The sequence below is a fragment of the Micropterus salmoides genome, unplaced genomic scaffold (genome assembly GCF_014851395.1).
Source record: "Micropterus salmoides isolate LMB-PRFRI ecotype aquatic unplaced genomic scaffold, ASM1485139v1 Ms_hic_scaffold_17, whole genome shotgun sequence".
In the NCBI taxonomy this organism is placed as follows: domain Eukaryota; kingdom Metazoa; phylum Chordata; class Actinopteri; order Centrarchiformes; family Centrarchidae; genus Micropterus; species Micropterus salmoides.
The window spans coordinates 22,592,178-22,620,062 of NW_024040817.1; the positions used below are offsets into that span (position 1 = coordinate 22,592,178).

At 40.7% G+C, this 27,885-nt stretch overlaps 2 protein-coding genes across 2 annotated transcripts in view; one reads left to right on the forward strand and one right to left on the reverse strand.

Annotated features, from left to right (window-relative positions):
* Positions 1–8,613, forward strand: part of rims3 (regulating synaptic membrane exocytosis 3) — a 39,769-nt gene extending 31,156 nt beyond the window's left edge. Inside the window, exons 3-7 of the mRNA XM_038725575.1 lie at positions 733–874; positions 961–1,073; positions 1,673–1,774; positions 1,862–2,001; positions 2,695–8,613. Of these exons, the coding sequence (XP_038581503.1) occupies positions 733–874; positions 961–1,073; positions 1,673–1,774; positions 1,862–2,001; positions 2,695–2,907 (710 nt within the window). The 3' untranslated portion in view covers positions 2,908–8,613. The remainder of the gene's footprint in view (positions 1–732; positions 875–960; positions 1,074–1,672; positions 1,775–1,861; positions 2,002–2,694) is intronic.
* A 902-nt stretch (positions 8,614–9,515) lies between these two features.
* Positions 9,516–27,823, reverse strand: smap2 (small ArfGAP2). The gene is made up of 9 exons (XM_038724163.1): positions 27,342–27,823; positions 17,682–17,815; positions 15,188–15,352; positions 14,997–15,056; positions 14,705–14,762; positions 14,156–14,313; positions 13,629–13,809; positions 13,081–13,529; positions 9,516–12,951 (listed from the first exon to the last, which is right to left on the reverse strand). Exons 1-9 carry the CDS (start codon positions 27,445–27,447, stop codon positions 12,826–12,828), a joined length of 1,437 nt encoding a protein of 478 aa, XP_038580091.1. The 5' UTR covers positions 27,448–27,823; the 3' UTR covers positions 9,516–12,825.
* Positions 27,824–27,885: the final 62 nt, after the last annotated feature.

Genomic DNA, 27,885 nt, shown 5'->3' on the forward strand with positions numbered 1-27,885 from the left:
GGATGATGCCCTGAAAGCTTCCTGTGGGGTTAGCAGTTCTCCAGTTAGCTCCCGTTCTCCTAGTGTCAGCAGAGCTGTAAAGCCTAAATACCTTTCCCTCCCTCCCTCCCGCCCTCTCAGCTCAGCCTCCCGACTTTCTTTATTCCCCGCCTCTCACATTCCTTAAGCTGGCATTTTGTGTGTGTTTCTGCCTCACAAGTCAGGCTCAGGAGTCCCTCTAAAAGCTTATTGCCCCCTACTCACAGCAGCCATTGGCTTTGTGTGTTTAAAAGGGGCCGTAGTAATACCTGTGAAGTGGAGGATTTTTTTTCCAATAATGCAGGGACATCCCAGTGGAAATAAGGTGGTATTGCCTTCTTGCCGGAGTGAACTTGCTTCAAAATAAATAGTGGAGAGATGGGTGTTCTCAAGGCCAACCTGAATATTTCCTTATTTCTTGTGAGCAGTTATAAAAAGCAGCCCAGCTCAAAGACATAAAAAGGTTTGACAGAAACATCCATCCATTGTCTGTTTCACATGGTTCTATATGAACTTGGTAACTATGAGAGCTTATACTGTATAAATATTGCCTGAGGAAACCTCTACTCTTAACATCAAGATATGTAGGGGTTCAGATATTTTCACAACACCTATTTGTACGTAAATTTAAACTTCCTCTGATTATTTTACTCTGTGGATTATACTGCTGAAATAAGGGCACCTCTGACCTCTGTGTTTGTTTGTTTTTTTCAGACGGCGGGACGAAGAAGCTTCGCAGCACCATCCGACGGAGCACAGAGACCGGCATCGCCGTTGAAATGAGGAACCGGGTGACACGGCAGGGCAGCAAGGAGTCAACTGACGGCAGCACCAACTCAAACAGCTCTGATGGAACGTGAGTATCCAACCAGCAGTTCATCCATCTATCCATTTATCCATATACAGTATCCATCTATCATTGTTCTGTTTCCTCTGTCTCAGGTTTGTCTTCCCTACTACACGCCTGGGGCCTGAGAGCCAGTTCAGCGACTTTCTGGATGGACTAGGCCCTGCTCAGATCGTTGGCCGGCAAACACTAGCAACACCCTCCATGGGTAAGCCAAGTAGGAAGAAGACCAACATCTTTTCCTCTTAAATCCATCTCATTTTCATCTACTGTTATTTGCAGTTGATTGAAAACTAAGCGGTTATGGTTCCGATTTAAAATTTTTATTTGATAGCACTTTGCACTCATGTAGGAGCAGGACTTAGGTCTGTTAAACAATGGCAAAACAACATATTAAATATCATCCATTTTAATTCATTAGCGACCAGATCATGGAAATCTACAGCCACATACCAACGTACAGACTGTTAGACGCACAGCGGCATCTAAAAATACTGCACAATACTAGTGTGTTCACTTGGCACAGATGATGTTATTCTTGCATGAGATATAAATCTTTCATGCAAAGGTCATTGCTTGTGAAAAACAGAACATAGCACTGTACTCCACCATACCTGCTTGTGAAGACACATTCACAGCTCGGTGTCGCCCTCTGCAGTTAGATGTTGGACACAGCAACCTCAGGGAACCAAAGCCTAAAGCAAAATATGGTTAACTGACCACCACAGTGTTTGAAGATTTTAGTTCTAATTATATAGAATTTGATTGGATTTTTAGAAATGGTGTGGGTTTTTTTTTGCTCTACAGGGGATGTCCATGTAGGCATGGTAGACAGAGGAGGGCAGTTGGAGGTGGAGGTCAACCAGGCCAGAGGGTTGACCCCCAAACCGGGCTCCAAGAACATACCAGGTACTCAGAACTGACTGAACATGCTACATTGAAATTCTGTTGCCTTGGCTCCTTTGTCCAATCTGTGATTTGTTTCTTTGTCCGCAGCGACGTACGTGAAGGTGTATGTCCTGGAGAATGGTGTGTGCTTGGCCAAGAAGAAAACCAAAGTAGTGAAGAAGAATCTGGACCCCACCTACCAGCAGGCTTTGTTGTTTGATGAAAGTCCTCAGGGCAAAGTCCTACAGGTATGTGATTTCTTTGCTTTCCTCCCTTTCTAACTTTCCTTTTTCCCACTTTTTACAATTTTTTTTTTATTCCAAAGTGATCATTTCCACAACCAATACACAAATGTAACAAAAAACGTCCACCCTAAAGTATGTTATCTCACCTGTTTCAGCCCCATTGAGAGAATCCTGTCAAAAGCAAAGTGACTTAGCTGAAGAATTTTCTTTTAGTCTAATTACATTTTCTTGTAGCAGGGTCATGTGCCTTATTCTTCTTTGTTTCAAGATACTGACCTTATTTCCAGACATGCGTGAAAACGTGCTCCATTACATGACTTTGGCAATTCCATCAGTGCATTTGAAAAAAGATAGGTAGGTTTTAAATGACTTAAATGGGATCTATGATCACATTTTAATGGAAGACATTTTTATATTTTCCCCCGAGAACCAGAATAAAAACTGTTGGATTTTAAAGCCCCTGAAACCTTGATATAAATTTTTCAGTATATATTAAGTATTAATCTGTATCATTAAAGATTTGTGACTTTATGTAGTTTATATTAATACTTTATTGCTAAAAAGAGTTGTTGTGGTCTGTATGGATTTGATTGATATTAACCAAACAACCAACCAACCGTCATCTACAGTGATGTCATGTACTACTGTGGCATATCTTAGTTTGATATGTATAATTTATTCTAATCTCTCCTTTAGGTAATAGTGTGGGGGGATTACGGGCGTATGGACCACAAGTGCTTCATGGGAATGGCCCAGATCCTTCTGGAGGACTTGGATCTGTCTGCCACAGTCAGCGGCTGGTACAAGCTGTTCCCTACCTCCTCTCTGGCAGATCCCAGCATCGGACCCCTCACCAGACGCCTCTCCCAGTCCTCCCTGGAAAGCGCCACCAGCCCCTCGTGCACCTAGACACCCAGTAGACACCCACATGCACGTTCACAGGCAGAGTCATGCAGACATGGACACACGTACTGTATATACACAACGACTGTATTTGAAGTGCAAGACAGGTAGACATACACACACACACATACCCATCTGGGCAGGAATATGCATTTGACATGTAGGTATAAATACCTGATCTCATCCACATGACAACACGTACTGACACGCTGCCACATCCTTTACTGGACATTACACACTGCGTCCACAGTCACACCCATTGATCAGTGTTTTTAGTTGAGAAAACGCATAGCAGATCCAACCTGAAGTAGATATAATTTACCAGAACATGTAGCATTTTTCAACCTCCCACTTCAACATTTCCCACCATGACACAGCGATCCACTGGGTGCCATATTCTGCGTTCCAAGATACCAGATTTCTGTGGCACGACTCATCCCAGGGCCATCCCAATGCCAGTTTCTAAACTCTCTATGCCAAACTAAGAAAAAAAAACTTTATTTTTTAAAACCAAAGCAATTGTTATTGTTGTTATTATTACTATAAGTAGTAGGTGAGCTAGTATACAATATAAAGTATGGATATGTAGCAGAGTCAATGACTTAGATGTAATGCAAAAAATGAAGATACATTCTACACACATGAGCTGAGAATGGTAGGCCAGACACATAAACATACCTGGGCAACAGGCTTAAATATTCACATAATGGCTATTATGTGAGGTAGCAACACTGCTATTCTTATAATTTTCATAGGGCAGAGTTTATATATAGATATACATATATATATAAATAGATATAATACTTATTTGTGTTAACGTATGTATCGGTTGCATTCTGCATGTTTGCTTGCAACCCTTTGTAGAGACATTTAAAAGAGCTTAAATCCTTTTATTTAGCTTGCCTTGACCAATGTAACAGGAGTATAGTGCCACTTGATTTTGCAGTCCGTCCTGAGAAAAGAGCATGGCGCTGAGTTGGGGAGAAGGATTGGGGCTTTGGTGACAGGGAGAGCATGCTTTCGTCGCCACCTGCAGAAGAAGAGAACAAACTGGTCAGCCAGCTACCCATTCGCTGATTTCTGATCTTGCCTTCATCTTTAGAGTTAAGAGGGCTGTTGTACCGCACAGGGCACTCAGCAACGAGGCTTTGTGGGAAATGTGTCCAGCTCTGTGTGTCTGGGGTTCTTGTGTTGCACATCCAGTGGGTGCCACGGTCTCACTCTCTGTCCGTATACCAGCACCCAGACTTGTTTGAACTTCCTGTCGATTTTCCCCATTTTGATGTCATCTGTTTTTGTCACGCTCTTCCTCGTTCATGATGGAGGGAGGAAAGTGTCAAGCGTGCCTCTGTCGCCCTCTCCACGTCTGGTCAGGTCTCAGCCAAACACGCACACAGCCGGTACCAACCACAACCCTCCTACTTTCTCTTTGGTCACTCTTCTCTGTCACACTGACTGTAATTAAACCTGTTGTCAATGTGTTCAAGTTTTTCTTTTTGATATCTGACTATTTATGCCAGTATTACTTTGCTCGCAGGGTGATAGTTAACCTGCCATGTATAGTTGTTTTACTTCTTTCAGGTGCAATATGTTACTCTATTTCCTTTCAGGCAGCGTATTTATATTTAAGATGGCACTTTAATGTAAAATATGTATTATGTTTGAATTACAAACAAAGAAGTGGTTAACCACCTGTTTATTTATTTAGATTTTATTTGGTCACGCTGCAGTGTTCACCTCTGAATCTTTGAATTGAATGCCAGCACGGAAATGTAACTGGAGTGTATTTTGAAAATCAGTGTAAAGGCCCACTCAGGCAGCTGGAACAGGTCAGTTTGGCCTCAGATTTTAGACTTTAACCTCATATGTTTGCAAAAAACGTCATCACTGGGTTATTCAAAAACAGTAGGTATATTTACATATATTACATCTTAAAAAATGTTTGTCTTTAAAGATGAAAGACATGGGTCCCAAAATTTACCAGATGTTTTTAGTTTATGCCTTTAGCTTTCTCACCTAACCCCGCCAGCAACCAACCCCACTTTGTTCTAATTATTTGAAGAATTTTATTTGCATTTGAACACGCAAACAAGGTGATAGTGACCTGTCTTCACTGATGGCAGAGGAGCAGCAGGGCAAACTGAGCGACATGTGTTTGCTTTTTTCTTTAAGATGAAGATGTCATCTTTCACCTTCTGTGTTTTGAATCTGTCGGTCTTGAGACCAGCACCAAACTTTGTGTATGTATAATGACACTAAAGACTGTCGTATTTTAGTAGTGCAAGAGTGTAAAAGCTTGTGCGTGTTTATGAGCTCACATTTGTTTTATCGCCACCGTATGTTATCATCTGCTAAGAACTGTGTAGCTTATTCCTCTCTTCATCTATCCACAAAAAGGGAAACTCTGAGGCACTTTTGTCTTCTTGGCACCTCAGACCATTTTAACACTCGTTGAACTTAGGATAAAGGGATCTCTGGCATTCTTGAATTTTTGGGAGGAGTATAATTGGTGGTATGATGGTGTTTTTTTTGACCCTCCCATCATGTATACAATCCTTTTTAGAAGAACCACCAAGGTCTGGGTTCCAATTTCTTTCTACATTTTGGAACTATTCCTTGCTCGATCTGTAACCGTATGGTCATGTATATGAAGTAATTTTATGTACCTTTATTAATTTTCTATCTGTCTATTTTTGTGGACAGCTGGCATGATGTTGGTATTTGCACACATTCTCTTCAGTGTGCGCCTTTTGTGAAGACAAAAAAAAGCTTGGTTGACGGGAGAGAAATTAAATGGAAAGAAAAATTGAAAGAAAGGTTGAATATTGAGAAATGGCTTGTATGACTTCCCTGCTGAATGTTTAGTCCTTGGTAAACTCCTAATGTTAATATGTTTCCATGTGATTACCAATTTTTGGAGCTAATGTGAGACTGTATCTGTCCCTTTGCTGTGTATTGAGTAGCCCTAAACATTCTAATGAAAGCAGAGACAGAGACAGTGCCATGAGAAGTAAAAATGATCCTATAACAAGTTTTTATTGTTGTTTATTGAGAGCAGATAGCAGTTGACAAATTTAGATTTTTTGAAGGACAGCTCAAATATTGCCTTTCTTCAAAACGTAGTGAGGGTGTATGTATTTTAATGAGGTGCATTCTTGTCTAGGAGAGGCACGGCAGCAAAATGTGAGTGAGAGAGATTTAAATGTATAGATATTTATTTACAAAGCCACTTGTTTACAAAGCCACTTGTTACTCAAGTTGTACTTCACAGTGAAGAGAATTTAAGGATCAGTGTCTTCAGATATGAACAGTAACACCTTTTTCCCTCTACATGACATTTACCATAGATTAGAAAGAATTTATTGAAGTCTTGCATTGTCTCATCACATGGCCATTTTTTTTTTTTGACACCGACCCTACCGTTTTCAGTGAGTTGAAAAAGATGAGATGTTGAAGCCTCACAAACAGCAGGGGCAGAGTTACAGCAGGTTTTCAGAGAGTTTTTATGGTTGTGTGAAGCTTAGCGATGCTTAGACTTTTGTCATTGTAAAAGGTAGATGCATGCAAGGGGATCGCTAAATTGTTGGATTTATCAAAGTATCAATTAAAGACACAGCACGGAGCATGTAGAGCTTGGGAAACAGTGTTTCAGAGTGGTGAAGATAGTATTAGCTCGAGTTAGACAGTATCTCAACGTGGCTCAGCTGAGTTTTGAATGTAAAGGCAGTGCTGCACTTGCTCGCTTCCCTGTGAAATTCCACATTGAGCGTTCCCAAACTCACTTTTATTGTGTGAAAAACTTTTATAATGTATCGTCAATCAACCTGAATCCGAAGCGTCTTTTGAGTGCTATGTTGAAGATGTATTTTATTTTTGTAAGGAGAGACTGTTGTTCTGAGAAGGAGAAGAAAGAGTTAGAGAGGCGGCGTGGGCAAAACCCACCTTTAGATTTTCGCGAAAATGAGGGCTTGTTCTGTTAACAATGGCCTTATTTTGTGTAGGGGACATTGCTTCACTATTGTAGCACACAACTGAAAGTTTTGACAAACGTATTTTGCTTGAAATATTGTACCGAAGTTATATATGTGTATATTTATAGTTTTATGAATGTATTTCTTAATCCTTACACCAGAGCCAGAGTATAATTCTTTGTCATCTTGTTTGCTATACTGTCTCTTTGAAGACTTTCCAGGGACCTCGCCTGCACTGGTTCAGGCAGCCCCTACGTTTACTGTACTGTATATCTTGTTTCTGTGTGTGTGTTCCTTTAAAAGAGCAGCTCTGCGGTTAAAATGAGCATGAACTCTGTCCGGCGAAATGCATTTTGATTTATTTAATTCGCCACGATGGGTTTCAAACAGAAAGGATTGCCCCTCCCCGATTAACTTATTGATTTATCTATCAAGCTAATGGAATTGTTATGATTTTTGTATTTTGAACTAGAAAATGTTTGCCGCATGGTTACTCTGATGATTTTCTTGTATTTAATCTTTATGATGGTACTCTTAGGATGATAATAATTGTGATAATGGTGACAAGTGATGAGGAAGTCAATTAGACCCAGTACAATATCAAAGGGAATTCATAGAGAGGCAAATGAATTGTCAAAAATGCTGTATCTTAAAGTAGCATGGACTTAGCCTTCCAGTTTCCGATATACTTCTGGCAATAACCATAGACTGTTGCGGGGCCTTCACTTTTGGCCTTGGCCTCTTCTACTCATTACAATTGGGTCATGGCAACCTCAGGCTCAATCTGTATCAGCTGACCATGATGACAAATAGAAGTCGAATCACTTTTTCAAGCACTAGAAGCAATTTTGACTCAACAGAGGATGCAATGCATTTTGAATAACTGCTTTTTTATGATAGCCCCCATGAGCAACACAGAGTTTTGTTTTATTTTCATTTTCTAATGACGCATGCATTCCATATGTCTGTTTGCCAAAGTAGCAGCTGTCAACGAGTTTTTGCTGCTGAATATGCCAGTTTGTCTTCATCCACGTATATAAATGTTTGTAATCACAGCACAAGTTTCCTGAGTAGCCATTCTGTCCTTTTAGCTGTCTGTCAGACTATATTAAGGCCACTGTAGCTCCCCTCCCCACTGTCAAGACAACCTTCATCTTGTCAAGCCCAGCAAAGCACAAACTTCACGAATACAAACTGAACTAATGTCTTATTTTGGTACCTCAAAATAAAGTACGTCTTTATGGGTAAGATTCTGATTATATTAAATGACATTCCCAAGCACATATGGCAGATTGACATCTTGGAATCAAATGTAAACACGGATGGGAGCATCAAAACATGCAGCCCAGGTAAATTGGATTGCTGGTGTTGGTAGATAAGTTGCTGTCTTTCCTCAACCGGCCTTAACCTTTCCACCGAGGAGTGTTCACAGAGTACGTTTTAAAGGGCAAAGCATGGCAGACCGTTTGATGAAAGGAAAGCGGTATATGGCAAAGAAGAAAAAGGGAGCTGTAATTTTATACCTGTGCTTTGTAAATGTTTTCTATGTGCAGTATTTGATAATGTAAAACTGGTATTTTTGTGGTTTGTACGCTGCAGAATTGATTACTTAAGGTGCACGTAGTTTTGTAAGAAAATAGAACCAAACTGAGGAAAAAAACTGTTTGGGATTCAGAAGCCTGTATTTGCATGCCCTTGGACATCTGGACGCAAAGTCAATAAAGTTTATTTGAATCACAAACATTTGTCAGCTGTGTATTTTAAACTTTTTCAATCCCACTCAATAACAGATTTCATGGCCACATGGGGGCAGCAAAAATAAGCTGTAAACACAACACTGACATATTTTTACCTTTAAAGTTGATATGGTGAACTTGTTACTTATTAACACGTCCAGCAGATACAAAGTCGCATTAGCATTTATTTAGAGTTATGTTTTTGGCCACTTGTCTAGTGTCACTGTTTTGGCCTCCACAAACTCTTAAATCCTACATTATGTTCAGCAGCTTGTCTTTTAACTGTGTCTGTAGTGTACAGTGTGTTAGAGCAGCTGCCTACTGTGGCCGGAAATGACACTTTGAGAGTCATGAGAGTAAACCAGAATATTAAAATTGTGGGCTGTAAATCAAAATCAAAGACCTGAAAGATTCTATAAAGGTTTGTAAAGCTGTGAGGAACTGCAGGGTGATAATTCTCTGTTGGTTCATAAGTAGGAGAGACTCTCATTATACATAGTTATTTATACATACATTAATTGATATTATAAAATTGTTTATTACAGCCACTTTATATCACCTTCAAATATAGATGTTTTGCACATTTTGCTTTTTTAGAATACCTAGGCTCATTTTAAAATGAACAAACACTTGTATTAATAGTCTCATCCAAGATTTGCGATAGACTACATATACAGTATGTAGAATCAAAGTTTGTCTAGGGAACATTAATTACAATATGACAAATATGATTGATCAACACAGAACAGTCCAACTATTCAGGGAAATATTGGAGTTTTTTGGCGCAATTAACAGTAAATATGGGCTTACTAAAGCATGATCGCCATTAAATAGCACAAACATGCTGCTATGGTTAATAGTGTACATTTGTGAGTAGGCACATTTCAAATCATTATAACATACAGAATTTAATCAAAACAATATTTATTTTGTATATTTTCACAGACAAGTATTTTATGTTACATACATATTCTCAAATTTAAGTGACTAACTTGTGGGAACATGAAATCAAAAGTGGCAAAGCATGTGAGAAAATGCCAAACTGATATACAATACATGTTCAATCATGTTTAAGAAACATAACACACAGAGATATTTTGACAAAGAATAAAGTACACAATATCTTGATCGACAAGTACATAAAAAGATACATTCCTTCATTTGCTCTTTATTTCACAGAAAGTATACCAGACGAAAAAAGGAACCGATTACAAGGAACCTAAAGATAATCACAGATGAAAAAGCTCAGGTAAAGCCCGGTTGAGATTGTAACTGATTTTCCAGATACTTCTCATCGCGAGCTGACAGATCTGCTGTTACAGCGCAGAGATGGAGATTTTGCTCAGAGAAGGTGAATGCCTCTGTCACACTGTTGTCTCAGCTCTCTGAGCTAAAATGGAAAAAAAAAAATACCTGGAAGGAAAAGAGTTTCTCAGTTGTGAAGGATGTACTGCTTGTTTACTGGACGCAGTTAATAACAATTATGCTTTTTACATTCTTACCCCTCACATTCATAATGGCAACTTAACACCAAGGTGCTTCTACGAAAAAATGGCAAGATTGAGATTATTTACACTAATGGCTCCATGCATTTACAAGAACTGACCTATTTAGAAACACTTTCAGAGAAAGTGTGTTGCGGAGGTGTAGAAGGGTTAACTAAAACATTAAGAGGTGACAGATTGTGGTCGTACAATCACTTTTGCCTCACAATGCGGTATGTCCAAGTTGTAAACGTCCCAAAGTGACCTGAAAATGGTTCAGCCTGGTCAAAGTTTGTTCCTAATGTGACGGTAAAAAGAAAGAGAAAAGAAAATCTTGGTTGAATTTAACAATTTACCAAAAAAAACAACAATGACGCTGTTGACCACAGAACATTCAAAAGACAGAAGTGTACAGTGCTTGACAGAGTCATAGAATATCAAAAACAAACACACCCCAGCAGTGCTCAGGTGTGTGTATTCAAAACAAGTCCAGTACAATCGTGAACACATTCAGAACACACATTCATTAAGAGTTTTTGTTGGTTTTGGTCAAAAACCGACTGACATGTAGAGAGAAACATTCAGAGATACACATTTAAGAGACATATTCGGATATCTTAATAAACATAAACATACAATCAGAGCTAGAAAAACATTCTCCTCATGCAATTCAGTGGAAGAATCTGAAACATGACTAATCTGTACCTTAAAGTCTTCTCTGCCCCACTTCTCTCTCTCTGTCTCTCTCTCTGTTTTTACTGACATTCAACATTATTTGAGGCCTCTATTGTATATGGTAGATTTACTTGAGGTGTGTGAGCATTAACTCAGCATTTACACAATGACATTGCATGCAAGTGACTTTTTAAGTGTCCCACCGTTGCAGAGGAAATAGCACAGTGAATAGATATGCCCAAGCTTTCATCACGTAAGATCAGGTATGACTAAACTGTTTAAGGACTGGTTTTCTACTAATCACTAGTTACGTGGCTATACAGATTAAACAAAGCGTTGGATTACTGTGCAACCATAATAAAGCTAGCATTGATCTTTGGTCTCCCAAAATCCAGTTTAGGACTTTTGATACTAAAAGTAGAGATTAGATATTGATTCTAAAAGAAGCCCTCTGTAAATTGAGTAGAAGACATCATGTTTAAGGATTGTTTAGGTAGGTTTTGTAGCTGCTCTAACTTGTAACAGTAAGGATCTAGGAACTTATCAGAATGTAAAGGGATTTCTTACATTTTAACATTGTTGGACGGGTAGGATAACTTAAGTATTTAGAAAGGAACACATTGTTTTTTGTAAGATTTTACAAATGTTTCACACTTACACAGAGCCAGACAAATGAATGTATATCTTTCCCCCTTTGTGCAGCTTAAAGGCTAGCCTAACCTAACCTAGCTGGATTCTCCAATCATTTCTAAAATGATATGTTATCTAAAACGTCTAAAGTATCAAACTCCTAACCCTGTGTGCTTGAAAGCTGGCTGGAAAAACATTTGTAGTTGCTCCTTAACAATGGTTGCAGCTAAATATAGGCTAATTGTCATTTCTGTTAAGAAACATTCTTAATGCTGGGTTAAAAGAATTATATTTCAATTTCAATATTTGACATAAACATACTTATTCACTTTTTGGCCAAGCGTTAGATAAGAAGATCGATACCACTCTCAAGTCTGTATAGTACAAATGAAGCTACCTGTCAGTAGACAGTTAGCTTAGCACAACCACAGGGAACAGGAGAAACAGCTAGCCTGGTATCAAAGGTATCAAAATCCGCCTATCAGTACATCTAAAGCTTACTAATTAACACGTTATATCTCATTTCTTTAATCTATACAAACAGCAAGACCCCAGGAAGTTACTCTACTTCATCTAGTAAAAAGATAGTTGCCACAAGAATCCACAATCCGTCATTTTTACACTTTGTATGGATTAAACAAACAAGTTATAGAGTAAGTGAGCTTTAGAGGTGCTGGTAGATGGATTGTGATACCTTTGGACAGAGCCAAGCTAGTTATTTCCCCTGTTTCCAGTCTTTAAGCTAAGCTAATATAATGTGCGGAAGGCAGTAGCTTCATATTTGGCTTACAGACATAAGAGTGGCATTAATCTTCAAACTCTCTTCAAGAAAAGGTGTACTTTCCAAAAGATCAATCTATCTAACAAATGAAAACATTTTAAACCCTCAACCTTGCAAGAAGGTGTGCTTCCCTCCTTTAAGGGGAAATGTGTCTTGTTCCAATAAACATTCAAGCACATCAATTGAGTTATTCTGATTCTGATCAAGTAAGAAAAACTGTAAAATTCTCCAATAGCCAAACTGCTCTTTTAAGTCAAGCAGGTAGTTGACACCCGCATACAACAGATGTGTGCGCACACACTCTCACATAAAAGTTGGGTCCAAAGAAAGATGTGTAGTCCTAATCAGTGAATCTCTGAACCCTGTTGTATTCTTCGTTGAACGACAATGTTCTGAAGGCAAGCATGGAATTATGCAAAACATGGCAATGGATGAGACGAGAAGAGGAAGCGTGGGGAGAGAGGAGAGAGAAAGAGAGGTAGTGGTTTCCCAAACCATATTCTTCTTCACACCTGTCCCCTCCTCCTCCTCTTACTCCTCTTCCCTTGCATTAGAAAATGTCTCATGGAGAGTCTAATCCACAGATTCCTACAACTGGAGTTTCCTCTCTTTTGTGGGTTACTGGCCTTACGTCACTTCTTGGATCATCATTTCCAAATGTGTGCCGCCATGTGCGCTGAGCCCGGAGTTGTCGAGTCTCCCATGTGTTGACTGCTGTATCCCATCATGCCGTTGGTGTTGTAGAGATTCATGCCGGCCATGTGCTGAGTCATCTGAAAGCCACGAAACACACTCTTATTAACAGCCATTGTACTACTCTGTCATACACTGTATTCATATGTTCCAACACACACACACACACACACACACACACACACACACACACACACACACACACACACCTGGGTAATGTTCCACTGTAGCTGCTGGGCTTGATGCACTCCATACACCTGCTGTTGAGGTATTGTGGCCAGTCCTTGAACCTGCTGCTGTCCCATCATCCCACTTTGCTGCTGTCCCATCATCCCACTCTGCTGCTGTCCCATCATCCCACTCTGCTGCTGTCCCATCATCCCACTCTGCTGCTGTCCCATCATGCCCTGGGTCATCCCCGTCATGTAGGTTGACGCCATAACGCCACTAGGCTGAGCCATGACACCCTGGCCACCTATTAAGCCATTCTGCTGTCCCATCATGCCGTTCTGTTGAACTCCAATCATGCCGCTCTGTTGCTGTCCCATCATGGCCATCTGTGATGACATCATGGCGCCTCCCATTCCACCTGCCTGGGCTAAAGAATGGTATGAACCATATGGGTGTGTCGGGTATCCCATTTGGTTCATGTACAGGCCTGCGGAAAATAATCACAGATAGAAAGCGTCCATTTTGGCAATCGATAAGCAATTCAATAAAGACTTCAGAGAGTAAACAAAGGTTCTCCAGATCTCACCGTGAGTAGCCATACTGCTGGCGTGCACTGAGGGCGTGGATGCGTATAGGGAGAGAATAGAGTCCTTGGACAGTTTCTTGACAGCGCCCACCTCTGCTTTGGGCACCGGATCCAGGAACAGACTGAGGTTTTCAGGCACTGAGGCTGTCACTCTGCTCTGAGGCATGGAGCTGGAAGCAGGCTGGAGAGGAAGGGCAATCAGGTGGCATGGACAGAGAGTTATCACGGAGAGGTAGGATAAGGTTATAATGAAGGGTGGAAAGATGCAAGCATGGATGACAGAGGGAGCAAATATAAGTGGCAAAGGCAGATTTACACAAGACGTAACAGTATACATGCATGCTAGTGGCTCTATGAGGCAGCACATAGGGATAACAAAGATATTTCAATCGGGATGAAAGTTGTTGACCAACAGACAGACAGACAGACATTGCCATCCCTAGGGCCATGTCGCTAGCATGGCTCAAAACATAAGGGTTCTGTAGAGAGCAGACGGTATACAGTATGTACAGCGTGTTAACTCCTACCATGGTTTTAGTGGAGGAAGCAGAGGAGGGTGCTGGCAGGGAGCTGAAGAGATCCAGTGCAGAGTGTGCCAGAGCTGGTTTAGACACTGCTGGGCTTTTATTGCTGTCTGGAGCACATCCTCCACCATTAGACACTGCAGGACTTGGAGCCGGGGCATCTAATAGAGGGTAGAAGGAAGCATGGCTATCATTATTTCATGTCAGTATTTCTTTAACTATTTATTCTAATGAACCCTCAAATTGTCTTTGTGTTTTTGGCACACCCACTTATTGTAGAACACGACAAGCAACTCAAAACTAGTTGGGGAGGTTGCAATTCTAGCTACAACTGATGCAAAAATAGGATGATATGATATTCAAGATGGGAAAATGTTGCTTTCTGGAAAGAACACTGGCAAAGCATATCTTGCTTCTGTGAACAACTTTATTATATAATGTTGCTGTGCTATATAACGTGCTAGTAATTATCTATTGTACACTTCTCAGCATTATACTATAAATGTGTGTGTGTGTGTGTGTGTGTGCGTGCATGGGTGAGAGGTACGACACCTAATCCAAGCAGGTCCGTAACAGACTGGGAATCCATCTTCGGGCTGATGTCTTTTTTCTGCCACAACAGAGAAAGTCGATACAATTAATGCAATATGTCTGCACTGACAAATGAACTTGAACGAAGGATCCTTTTTCTCCAGACTCCTTGGTAGTGAAATCTCCTTCCCACTCAAGTCAGAACAGCGCAGCATCACCGAAATGTTTCAAATCTAACAATTTAAGGAAAAGATCACTTCTTCTCTATTAGTGCTGTGATACAGCCTGTTTGACCATGGAAAGATGCACTCACCAATTTCATCTTCTCAAACACAACTGGCTCCTTGGGTATATTGTCACAGCTCTTTTCTTTCTGTGCAGAGAAAGCAAGCGGTTTTGTTGAATAAGTAGACACTTCAGGTGTAATGGCCTTGCTCAGCAGTATCGTAACAGTGGTAGATAGAGAGAGATGACACAAAGCTTTGTGACGGTGTGCAGACTCACCCTGAGCATCTGGATGTCAATGACCTTATCCATGTACTTCTTCTTATCATACTTGTCTCTGATGAAGATCTCTGCAGACTGATCTGTCTCTGGGCGCTGGAAGCACTCAGGTAAGAAAGCCTCGTAGAGACGTTTTGCTTTGGCATTTCCCATCTCCTGAACACACTGGTGGCACCAAAACACAACAAACCATGTCACAGTGTTAAGCAGGTGTCCAAGGTGCTATTCCTATTATGTGTGGTGGAGTCCTGTTAATAAAACTGAATTCTTATTGTGGATGCAGAGAAAAGTGAATATCAAAGATCACAATGAGAAACATAATGCTGACTGTCTTGCCTATCAAACTGCATGAGAGCCTCTAATGTATGTGAACATGCAAGTATTGCTATTATGTCCTGTGTTTCCTTTCCTAAGCAATCATTCAAAATCCCGGACAGATACAGTTGATACATAAATGTCTGACAAAGGATTTTGTCTTATCTAAAAAAAAAAATGTCTGTACCAATTTATAATACAGCCTATGTTGTTCTATGATGTTCTTTTTACATAAATTTGAAATAAACATAAGAAAAAGGAATAGCCCCTACACTGTGGTCAATCCAAAGAAAAGCTGTTATCACCCCCTTGCAGTGGGAAAACACTTAACACTTGTATGTTGCTGTGCTCCATACATGACTGACAAGTTCCTCTTTATTCTTTATTATTATCTTTATAATTTATTATTTATTTGTATCCCTTTTCTACAAGCTTTTACCCTAAAACTACATTTCTTTTGTTGTCAGTTTAGGAACTTTAGTTTAACTCATATGTTCTTCAAAACCCAGAGTTTTTTCCCAAAGCCCTTTTCATTACCTTATAGTATCACTGCTGTTTTGGTAGCATATCATAACTTAATAATTATAATAATTTACAACTAAAATAAGCAGCAGACAAAGAGAATTGTTTTGTAGGGAAAATCTGCCCTATATTTTAACATCGCACTTTCCCAAAGATTCTGTCCAGTAAAGTTAAAGGTATAGTTTGACAGTTTGGGAAATACTCTTATGTGCTTTCTGGCTGAGAGTCAGGTGAGAAGATCAATACTATTATGTCTTTAGCTAAATAAGAAGATACCGCCAGCAGCTGATTAGCTAAAGACCAAAAACAGAGGAAAACAGCCTCTGCCAATTGGCAAAACTTGTTACTTGTTTAATCTGTGCAATAACTAAATTATTATGGTGCTTTAAGGCCAAACGCGAAGCAAGCATTGGGCACGGCGCGATTACATACAAAGTCAATAGAAAGACGCGATTTCCTTTTCCAGGGATTCACGCAACTTGTCAGAGTTAAGACTGTCAGGATGTCGCTGACAGCTTCAGAGTGTGATTTGGAGAGGACCAGGAAGAGCGGAGGGACAGAGTCTCTGCTGGCTGACAGACAGCTGCTGAGTGACAGAGAGCTGTGGAGCAGAGAGCCGGGGGCAGCGGCGGAGCTTTTGGACAAATGAATTCTGCTTCAACAGAGTTAGAGTTAATTGCTTTGATTAAATTAACTTTTTACCTCAAATTTTTGGGGTTACAACCTTGATTTATCTTCAGTTGCGTTTCTCAGCAGTGAACCAACTTCCACAGTGCTTCCAACTTCCACTGTTGTTGTTATTGTTGTTAGCTTCAGTGTGCATCCAGATACTACTTCATATTTATATAAAAAATGGACACAACTGGACATTGCTTGGAGAAAAGTAAGCAAGGAAGTTGAACTACCTGGTATGTTCAAAAAAGATGTGACTGTTACTTGATTCTAGCTATCGTTGTACTTTACTGTGAACAAGTTAGCATAGCATAGGCCTGATCAATCCAAACTCACTATTCAGAAAACAAAAAACTTGCTGTCTTGCTGACTTGAAAAAGCATGAATTCATATGTTTAACAAATTGGCATCATCATTTTGATCCATTTATTGCAATTAAATTCTAGCAAAATTTTAATTTTGGTTCATACCACTGTGGTAATTGCGGGTTGTGCAATATCGCATTGTGTGTGAACACTCAGCGAGTAGTCCAGTGATAAAACTCACGCAAGAAAAGCAACGTAAAGATTAAATTTGCATTTGGTCTGAGTGCACACTTAAAATGACAAGTAAATTTATGAATGAGTCATGCTAACTGTTTACTCTTGTTTCCAATCTTTATGCTAAGGGATTATAAGAGTGGTATCAATCTTCTCAATTTACTCTTGGCAAGAAAGCAATTAACATCTTTCTCAACATGTCAAACTATTTCAATAATACCTGCAAGTGCAAACAACTGCTTCCATAAGATCAGAGCATTAAGGCTTTAGTTGCTATTCAGGGATACCACTTTTTGGAGTTTGTCTATGAATACTGAATAAGTGACCGACAAGTGTAATGCCCTGATCTATTATTTGTCAACCCAATCATCCTGTAATATATCACAATAATATTTATTAGCTAATGTTCGCATCTTGATGTGTCCATCTGTAGTGTGACCTCTGACCTGAACCTGCTCCTGCGTCCACTGGTCCAGATTGACAGACTTGACCTTGGAAATGTGGACCCCCAGGTTTCGATGGATACCAGCACAGCGGATACAGATAAAGATGCCTAAATTCCAGGACGCCCATCTTGGTCCTGGCAGACAGAAGAAGATAGTATTTAATATTGAGAGCCGGTGGTCTTTGGAGAGGGCCAATGAAGTAAATGGGCGATAGAACAAAAAAGAACAAAAGAGATGGAGAGTAATCAGGAAGTGTAAAAGAGAGGTAAAGTAAGCGGGCGAAAAGCTTAAAAATGATGAGAAAAGCTAACTGATTAATTTTAGTCCAATTATAGAGAGGCAAGCCTGAAATTCAATTATGAGTTTGAATTCAGCTGGGAACACATCTAATCCTGGGTAAGTCATGAGGTGTCCTGACACATAATGGGATCCAATAGGAGAGTTAGCCTACATAGCTGAGACTGAGAGGGGGAGTAGAAAGTCACACAAACACACACTCACAGCCTGGATACCTGCAGGGATGATTACTCATTTGGTCATGAGCCTGTGTGTGTGGGTGCGTGGTTGTCTGAGTGGGCCATTTTGTCAATCTTACTGCCACATGTATCCTACTGGTTGCATGTGAGTGTTATGTGCCCAATGTTCACCCTTCATGTTTATAGGTTTAAGCTGTATAGAGTGTTGTGTGTGATTCTGTGTATCTTCCTTCTATTTGCAGAGCTCTCCTTGCCAGAACAGACAACTCTGAGAAGGGGAAAATAAAACAACACTGTCAGGATATTTTTCTGCTGAAATTATGCAACGGTCCTCTTCAGAGAATTCAGTCAGCTTCAAAGAGAATACTGCTGCTTCTCTCCAGATCTCACCCTCTTCTTGCCACTCCTCCTCTTTTCCTCCCTCCATCTCTTTCCTGCTCACCCTCCTAAGACTCTGTCTTCTCATCTCACTTATGAGACCTTGGTTGCAACGTTGCTACAAGTTGATGCACTGTGGCCTTTGTGCCACTAGGTGGAAGAGCTGCTTTTGATTTGGATTTCTCATTGGACTCTCCTGTCAGCCAAAGTTACTGTGCAGTGTTTAAGAAAGGCCATTCTATGCAAATAAAAGAGGAAGTTGAATTTCTGAAGAACAAAAATGCATTGCCTTCCTCTTAACTGCAGCTGCGGAAACACTGTCTGGGTGCAGAGTCAAATAGTAGTCTTATGTCTTGGTTGCATCCTGAATTATGAATGCTAAAAGGGTTATTCTGTTTGCATCATTATAAGAGTGGTGCTGTATTTCATGTATTCCTGGGATACCCATTTTGCAGGCTAAATTTTAAAATAAAAAAAAAGGCAAAGAAACCAATGGGCAAAAATGCAAACAAAAGCACAGAGAGCCAGAACCAAAAAACAAAAAGAGAGGGTCACCAGACAGACAGGGTATGCCATCATCCTGACCATCTGGCTGCAGCATTAGCTGTCACGTCGGCTAATAATAGTAGAATTACTCTGCAAAGCCTGCTTAACCGCTGTAAACATTGGCACAGACAGAGAGAAAGAGAGACATTGTCAATTGTGTTGAACTCCCTGAGTGCTGGAATGAGTTTATCCTCCTCATCCTTATTCTAATGCTCCTCTGTGTTCTGGCCGCCATTTCTTATCTCTTTAGTTCACCACACCACTGGCTCCCTCCTCTTCTCCCCTGTCGGCCCATATCTTTTGCTGGCAGTTCTAATTCTCCCTTTCTTTTACATTCTACACCCTTACATTCTGGGGTTGCATATTGTACTGATATTCTATCTCTTTTAGCCAGCCTAGTGGCATGGCAATGTTGGTCTGTTTGTCCACCACTTTGGTCCAGACTGAAATATCATATATAACAACTACTGAATTGGATTGCTATGGAGTTAGGTACAGATATCCACGGTGCAAGTGACAGAAATTACAGCTCCTGATTTGCGACAGACACATCACTGATACAGTATACTTTCTTCCTAAGTACAGCCACACAGAGCTGCTGGCATGACTTTAGACTAGGTGGGTTCACACCTAAAGCTCTGGTTCCTGAATTGAACCAATGCGAGGATGATACATTGTTTAAATTTTCTCCTTCATTTTATGGCTGGGTATTTTGAATACCTCAGTGTTCTTATGCACCTTCTCTAGTAAGTGTTCTCTTCAGCCCAAATATTCAGAGATCTCACTTTGTGAGTCAAAGTTTTTTCCCCCTGCTAGTCAACATTTTTGTAGCACCAAAGCAGGAAGAGAAAACATTATCAGCCAATTAAATGACACATACAATAGTACAATTCCTATTATTGGGGTTCACACCAGAAATGAACCACTCCAGAGTTCACTTGACAATGGAGACCACCCCTTCGAGAAAGACCAGAAAGCGGTTGCTTGTTTCACACCAGAGTTCGAGTCTAGCATTCACACCAACCCAAAAGAACCGCACCAAGGGGGGTAACTCCAGGGTTAAGTTTTCAAACTGTTTGTGTACCTGTGTCCATTGGTGTGTGCGCAAGTGTAGGTCTAATCTGCAGCAATGTATTGTGAATGTTCGGAATCCTAATGCTCTGGTGTGTACAGGGAGTGTGCTGACCCGGTGAGCCAAGGAAGAGGAACCGGGACAGAGCTGAATCACTCCTGCACACCACACCACAGTGGCCTCTTTGGTTTCAATCAGTGCAGTGCTTGAGGAAGAACTCATATACAGTACATCTGTACCAGCAACAATGCACACCTCCAGTTGCTTTGAACAGATATAGTAGGACAAGAGTAGGAGGAATACACGTCTAAAAAAGGAAGGAAAGATTGAACGAACAATCTACAAATCAGAATCTCAGAGTTACAGGGTTTGCATTGCAGTGCATATTTCTCCACTGTTGGGTAACAGCGGTGAGTAAGCTTTCTCTTCTCTTTTTTTTAATCAAAGAACACATGTCAACAACTTCTTTTCAGGTATAATAAAATATCTATTAGCTCTGACTAATAAATTTGTCCTCAGCTTTTATAGGGCAAATTACCCAAAAGTCGGGGGATTGATGAATCATCCTGGCAAAAACTGTGGTTTTTGTTGTCAAACATGCAGCTTGAAGCACATCAGGGGAGGAGAAGGCAGAGCCGGGGCGAGAGCCAAAAACAGAGACAAACAAGAGGGGATTTTTATAGTCATCAAATGGTGGACTTTAGCTGTTTGACGACCTGCTGGGATGTACAGGGGGTATGATGAGCAGTGAGTGCAGAGTTCTATAATGAACCTCTCTGTCACTCCACTTTTTACTACTCAATCTGCACATGCCTTTAAAGTCAGGGACAACAACTAATTCCATCAGGTTCAACAGCTCGACTCAGTGGGCTTTTGGGTTTTTGGTTTTGATTTAGGGTGATTTCATTCATGATGACAGTGGATATTGTATTGGTTTGTTTGCTAATAGCAAGTCACCTCCAACATCTTTGCTATCCTTACCTCAACAACCACGACAGAAATAAGTCTTTATTATGTCGTCCTTTACATTTTTGTAGTTAAACGGCATGTACCGTATCTCCTAATGTCAAACCAACAAAACTAAAAAACAGAATCATACATTAAAGGTGGAGTAAGCGTTTCTGGAGAAATCCAACAACACGACAAATACCATGATATAGAGCAAACGAAGACACAGCAAGTAATGTAACTAACATTAGTTGTGGGTTAGCAAACTGTGGCTACAGTTGCTGCTGCAAAACACATGCAGAGAGGAGACAGCCGCAGAGCCAGCACACCAGCTCCAAACAGCAATACTCTCCTGCTACTATAGCTAACATCACAACAACAGCATATCTCGGCCAACTAGAAAGTAACATGAATGTCCGTGGGCAAGTCATTTAATGTTACCTGACACACAAAACATGGCTGGAACGGCTGAAATAGTGTTGTGTGGCAGGGTGTGGGCCACTTTGTTTGTTTCCCATTTACAGAGCCAGGGCTTGATACAAACACCTTTTTTTTCTCAGTGCACACAGAACGAACAGCTAGCGGACAGTGAGGACATATTCCCTGAAAAAGACGTGTATTGGATTGGAATTCTTACCCCACCTTTAACTTGCAAATAATATTAACATCTCCTATCCCAGGGATGCTTTTCTGACACACAGCTATGGTGACACCCATAAGTGCACATGTCCCACATGAACACATTTGTTCATGTAAACACCCACTGACTTGCATACACACACGTGTGAGCAGGTGCATATGGCTCATTAGCCTATATCCCACAAGGATAAACGGTGCTTTCTGCATGCATCCAGTTAATCCCACAGAGTCAACAGTGGATCCTACGCCCTCCTATGCCACCCCACAAACACAATCTCATGTATACACACACTTGTCCCATCCTCAAGCCCCTCGGCATCTAAACCAATCCAGAAACCCTGAGGCCACACAGTGACCCAGTCCCAGTCTGAGCTAAGCAGATGGACCTATATTGATAATTTACTAAAACACACCCACCATCTGCGTCACAATGAGAGTGAAACAATCCAGCAGGTGAGTCATTGAGGTTGAATGGGTAATACATCAAAAGATGAGTAACACACTCCATCCCTGTAAGCTTTAGGTTCTTCTCAATACACATTTTTAGACTTTAAGATTTAACGCTTAATTTTATCCTATTACTGATATTTGTGTTACTGTTTTTGCTCTTTGTAGTTGATACAATTATTTCTGCATTTACATGACTGTTAGAGAATTTTGAAATCTTGTACAATACACATGTTTTATTGTAACAATAACTCACTGTAAAATAAGCATGAGATAAATGGATGCCATCCCCACCCACAACAACAGCTCTGCCTACAGTACTGGGTATAAACTCATCCTCAGACGAAAGCTGTTGGTGACACAAAAGGAGTGAAAACATAACATTACAATAAAATTCTCTTGAAGTACATGCTACCTTTGTTAATGTTAATTATTTGACCTCCAGGGGCCACCGGATTATACAAGATCTACTGTGTGGCAAGTTGTGTGTGTAATTTGATTAATTTGTAACTTTTTTTTGGAATATACTCCACTAAAGACATGACATGATACAGACTTAAGGGGTCTTAATTTATTACGTCAGCTACATATAGTGGTGCTGCTGTGTCTAAATCTAGTTTTAAGACCCTCAGCTAATGTTTTGTTTAATCGAATATTCTTAATGCTTAATTCAAATATTGTACACACTGCACACAGAGTGGGAGGATCGGGGGTATTAATTAGGAACCAGCATCTTATTTTTTCCACTAGGCCCCGAGCAGGTTAATGCGGCCATGACAGTGTATTAGAGAAGTGTATACACACAGTAATATACTGTAGACTACCATAGTGCCACTCTCTCCTTGGTACGGTGAGACTGTGTGAACTCCATGCCAGCCAGGTGACACAAACAGCCAATCACCACATTGTTTCATTGGAAGTTCCTGCTAGCTTCTGATTGGATGAGATTAAAGTGTGTGTGTGTGTGTGTGTGTGTGTGTGTGTGTGTGTGTGTGTGTGTGTGTACTTGTGTGTGGGGTTATCTCCACAGCAACCAAGGCCCAGTGTGTACGTAAACACAAGTACAATAGAGACAATAAAGGAGAAAGGCTTTTATGGCAACACACACACACACACACACACACAGCCCCTTGAGACCGAAGCCAGAGGTAGAAGTGTTGACTACATTATGCACCTGCCTAACTCTCTCTCCCCCATCTCTTCATTATTTCCTGGCAATGTTGAGGATTTACAGTACAAGTGTCACACTGTGAGGAAGTGAGAAAAAAACTAAACCAAATGATACAGAACGTCAGGCCGTACAGGGGGAAAGAGAGACAGGAAGTTGGGCAGCACAGGCAATAAACTGCAGTCAGAAAGCAGAGATACTGTTTCATTGTTGTGGTATCCGCACAGTAAGCATTGATAGGGATGGCCTGACAGCACCGTTAATGTGTTTTTGTGTGTTTTCATGTGCAGGTGTAAGCACACACTTGGCTCCATACATCTTGACACTTCCTCTTCAATCACCCAGATGCAGGAAGGTGATAAACGTACAGTAATCTCTGTCACAAGCAAACAAGATTAGACCAAACCTCATCACACACCATATGGCCAAAAGACTGACTTGACAGAAGGAACCACAGAGGGACTTATGCTTTAAAGGTGTGCACGTGTGAGGTTTTGTGAGAATCTGTATTTGTCATCTAATGCGCAGAAGAGTAACACTTTGTAACACAGGTGCTAATCAGGTGGGAGTATAAATACCTCTCTCTAAACGCCAACCTAGATGACAGTGGCAGCTTCTTCATTACAAAAAAAAAAATGAGAGTGGTTTGTGACCTTTCTATCAGTAGCCATATATTATTTAATGACATTAAATAATAAATGCAGATAACTGACAGAAAACATACTTTAGATTATGATAAAAAAGCACTAAATGATACTGGAAAAAGGTCACTTTTATAAAGAGCAAAGCTACAGTTTCAGCATCCTTGGTGTGTCTATGTGTGAGTGTGGTTGCTATTTTATCCCCTAGCTCCTAATCTGATCTGCAGTCTAATTAGATCAGTCTGTCACACAGCAGAGTCACGCCAATGAAAAAAAGCAATGCACAGGCACGCGTGATCACCGCATGTTTGAGGATGTAAGAAGAAAAGAGACTAAATGAACTTTCTCTCTCCACATGTCCCCGATTTTGTCCACCGCTTCACAAATGCAAAAATGATGCATTTATTTTCGGCTTGTTCCTTGATCGGTCTTGGAACAGTCTTTAGATAAGCTGCAAGAGTCTGATCACGGTGAGCTTTTAAAAAAATTGACTTCAGAACAGTCACAAGTGTGTCTGCCTGAGGTCGAACAACGTCTGCAGTTCTATTTATATCTTATTAAAAAGACCATCCAGCGGCCATATGCACTGGAACAGAACCTTGTATTGTAAAACTGAGCATTCACAGTGTCATGGTGACGTCTCAGGTTTTAATTCAGCCGAGACCTTAACATCACATGTCATCTCAACAAAGTCCCGTATAAATCCTGCCATTGTCTGTGTACTGTGCATGTTCTGTGTGGTGTATGAGACAAGATTCAATTAAACTTCCTTTCACTTCTGATGGGAAGTTGTATTTTTGTGTTTAACAGGAAAATTGAGAAAGAAAACAAAAAAACCTGAGGAATCTATCATAAAACAAGCTATACACATACTAAACACGGGTCAGATGATGCGTCAATGATGTCTGAAAGTACTGATTGTTCAGATTACCATGACGGTTTGAAATAAGCCTTTTGGCTCACTCTACATTGCTTGAAGTTTTGGGGTTAATTGAAGGCTACGGCAATGAATTCGTATTGGTATTGTTATTTCATGCTACGCAAGGTTGCATGTCCAAAGAAAAATAATTTTCACCACATCCATATTGACCAACACGTCCTCAGACCTAAACAACACAATGGGTTGTTTGCCAATGACTCCCAAAATGATATATAAATGAACTTTGGAGTACCTGCGACATGCGTACCAGACCTTTGTATTCATGGTAATAATAATAAATAATAAACATTGTTAACTTTGTCAAACAGTCACAGTTTGGACAGGGTTGAGACATCAAAACTACTTGGTTAAGTTTAGGTAAAGATCACAGTTTGGGTTAAAACAAGTAATAAGACTTAAAATTAGTCAACATTGATTTTGGTGTCACATGTGACACGCCTGGGTAACAGTCATGTGTTTGGCCCATTCATCCACCCAAGCTTCCTCCGTATGTGGACTTTTATACTACCTAACCTTCCTCCTTTGCTCTGGTCATATTTACCAAGGCCATTAGGAGGTTGTTGGCTAACAGATCAACGTAAATATGGGTCGCAAATAGCTGCTTGCACAGACGACCTATATGGCTGCATTTTTGGGGAGGACTGTCTGATATTGACAGTTGTTTCCATTTTCAGCAGCCACCCCACCCACTTAGTGTTTCATGTGAAATATCTCTGATGCCTGCATCAGCAACCCAGATAGTTTTTTACCTGTATTTGGCAGCTACCTGAAAGAGATGAAGAGATGCAGACTCAGTAAATGGACAGAGAGACAGACAGTGACTGAGAAATACTAAGAGAGACGCAGAAAGAACACTTGCATAGTGACGTTCCAAATGAACAACAAGTCTGTCCGTCTGTCTGTCTGCACCACCTCTCTGAGTGTTCCTGCCTACACAAACATTACAAAATATTTCCCCCTGTCATGACATAGCCTGGTACATAAATCCAGAGAGAAGCAAACAGAACTTATTGATTTCAACTCTTTAATCCCCTCCTGTCGTGAAGCAGAAGTGTACTTGCATGGCCAGATCCAGATTGAAGGAGGATGTTTAAGCCATGACACAACTGAGGTTTTAAGAGTGCTTTGTACACTTTGTGTTTCCATCATGCTGTTTGCCTGTCCATTTGTCTGGCTATTTCTGTGCCAGAAGCAAACACAGATCTGAGCCTGAATGCACCTGAGTGCTACAGAATATCCATCTTAATCCCCTTACCCATATAATTCATAAGGAATCCAAAGGGTGTCCCCTGCTTGACAGCGTGCAGTGATTTACATACATTCAGGGCTTTCAAATTATGACTGAGGAGGAAGTAGTGCCAACCATGTAGATGAGGAACATGCAGCTGCTCTGTTGAATCATTTCTCGGACAAAGTGCAATATGGAGAGGCCAATCTAATTAATTTCAACACCAACAGTGCCACTGAGTTGCATCAGACCCTGTCTGAAATCTAGCGAATCCAGCAAGTGTGGCCAAAATCAGCAGTGTTTACTTGCCACTTTGGCAAACCATGTTCCCCAAATAGGTGATGAAATAGTTCAAGGCCTCATACAAACAGACAGAAGTGTCAATGCACATGTACAAACACACAGGACTGAGTGTCTGGCTATTGTGATACTCATATACAGTATATATATTAACCATGTAATGCATTTTTGAACGTTTGCAGGGTAATTCACCAACATCCCCAGCATTTAAAAAAACATGAGGAACAGTGTGATGTCACTACAACCAATTCCTTTGTTCACCGTAACTATTACACTGAAAGTAATTCCTTACAAACTTACAATATGTCCCTATGCCATTATAAAGTGAGAATATTGTAGTGCCTATTAGGCATCCCTGTGTCCACATCTTATACACAGTCTATGGTCGACATCTGCAGTCAGCCTGCAGGAACAGTCTGTTCAGGGTTACTCAAAGTCTGGACAGGTGTCTCTATGTCTATCTGTATGTCTGCTACCCCAGTGGTTCCCTACAGGTGTCTTGCAAGGGTAGTTGGAGTCAATAGTTGGAGTAATGTTCACAAATTAGGCTATCACATTTACTCCTTTCATCCTGTAGCCGACTATTTTTTTTATTATTTAAAAATAAAACCTTTTTAGATGAGAGGTATTCCTCATAAAATCTTTATCTATTGTGGCTACCCTATTACTTTGGGGGAGCTGTCATGGTGTTGCATGCCATGCTCCATCCTTGCGAAGGATGTGGCCCCGTGGCTTGCACCATAGTACAATGTAATTGGTCGAGGGATGATGAATGCAATGCCGCATTTCCTCGCGTAGTAAAACAGCAAGAGGGTCATGATTCATGCGCTGACCATTTGCAGGCATGAACAGGATCAAAACATTGGCCAACACCTACCTTTTGACTCGCAGTCAGCGCAGAATTTATTCTCTTCCAGCGCTAGTAAAGAGTTGAGGACAGCCTGGTATCTGTCAACGTCTTTCACAGATTTGCCCGTCATCATTGCACCGGTCCACCTCCTCCCCAGCTGCTACAGCCCGTACCGGCTATTGTCAAATAGCCCCTTATTTGACTAAATCAAAGCAGTGTGTGCAGAGCCGATGTGCTCCGTTCCTCTTCCTCCTCGATATAAAGCAGTGCGAGTTTGTTTCACCACGATGGAATGATTGCCTTTCAGCCAACCAGCATGCGGGTTATTCGAAATGCAAATACACCTTAATCAAGACGCAACGTGGTGGAAAACACCATGTAATAGCTTAGATTCAAATGTAACGTTAGGCCTAATGTAATGTTGCCTTTAAAGCGCATCTATAACCTGTCATCGGTACTGAGTCCTGAAGCTCTCAGCTCTCACAGTCCTTCCTCTCTCTCTCTCTCTCTCTCAAACACACGCGCGCGCGCACTCTCTCTCGCACGCTCACACACAATGATACATTGCTAT

What these genes read in the sequence shown, in the direction of transcription:
- smap2 (XM_038724163.1), bottom strand. Translation starts at nt 27,447, where the DNA reads ATGATGACGGGCAAATCTGTGAAAGACGTTGACAGATACCAGGCTGTC. An exon ending in GGACGCAGGAGCAGGTTCAG is followed by an intron (nt 15,353 to 17,681) that starts GTCAGAGGTCAC and finishes TGGTGCCACCAG; the next exon opens with TGTGTTCAGGAGATGGGAAA. An exon ending in CTTCCTCCACTAAAACCATG is followed by an intron (nt 13,810 to 14,155) that starts GTAGGAGTTAAC and finishes CTTCCTCTCCAG; the next exon opens with CCTGCTTCCAGCTCCATGCC.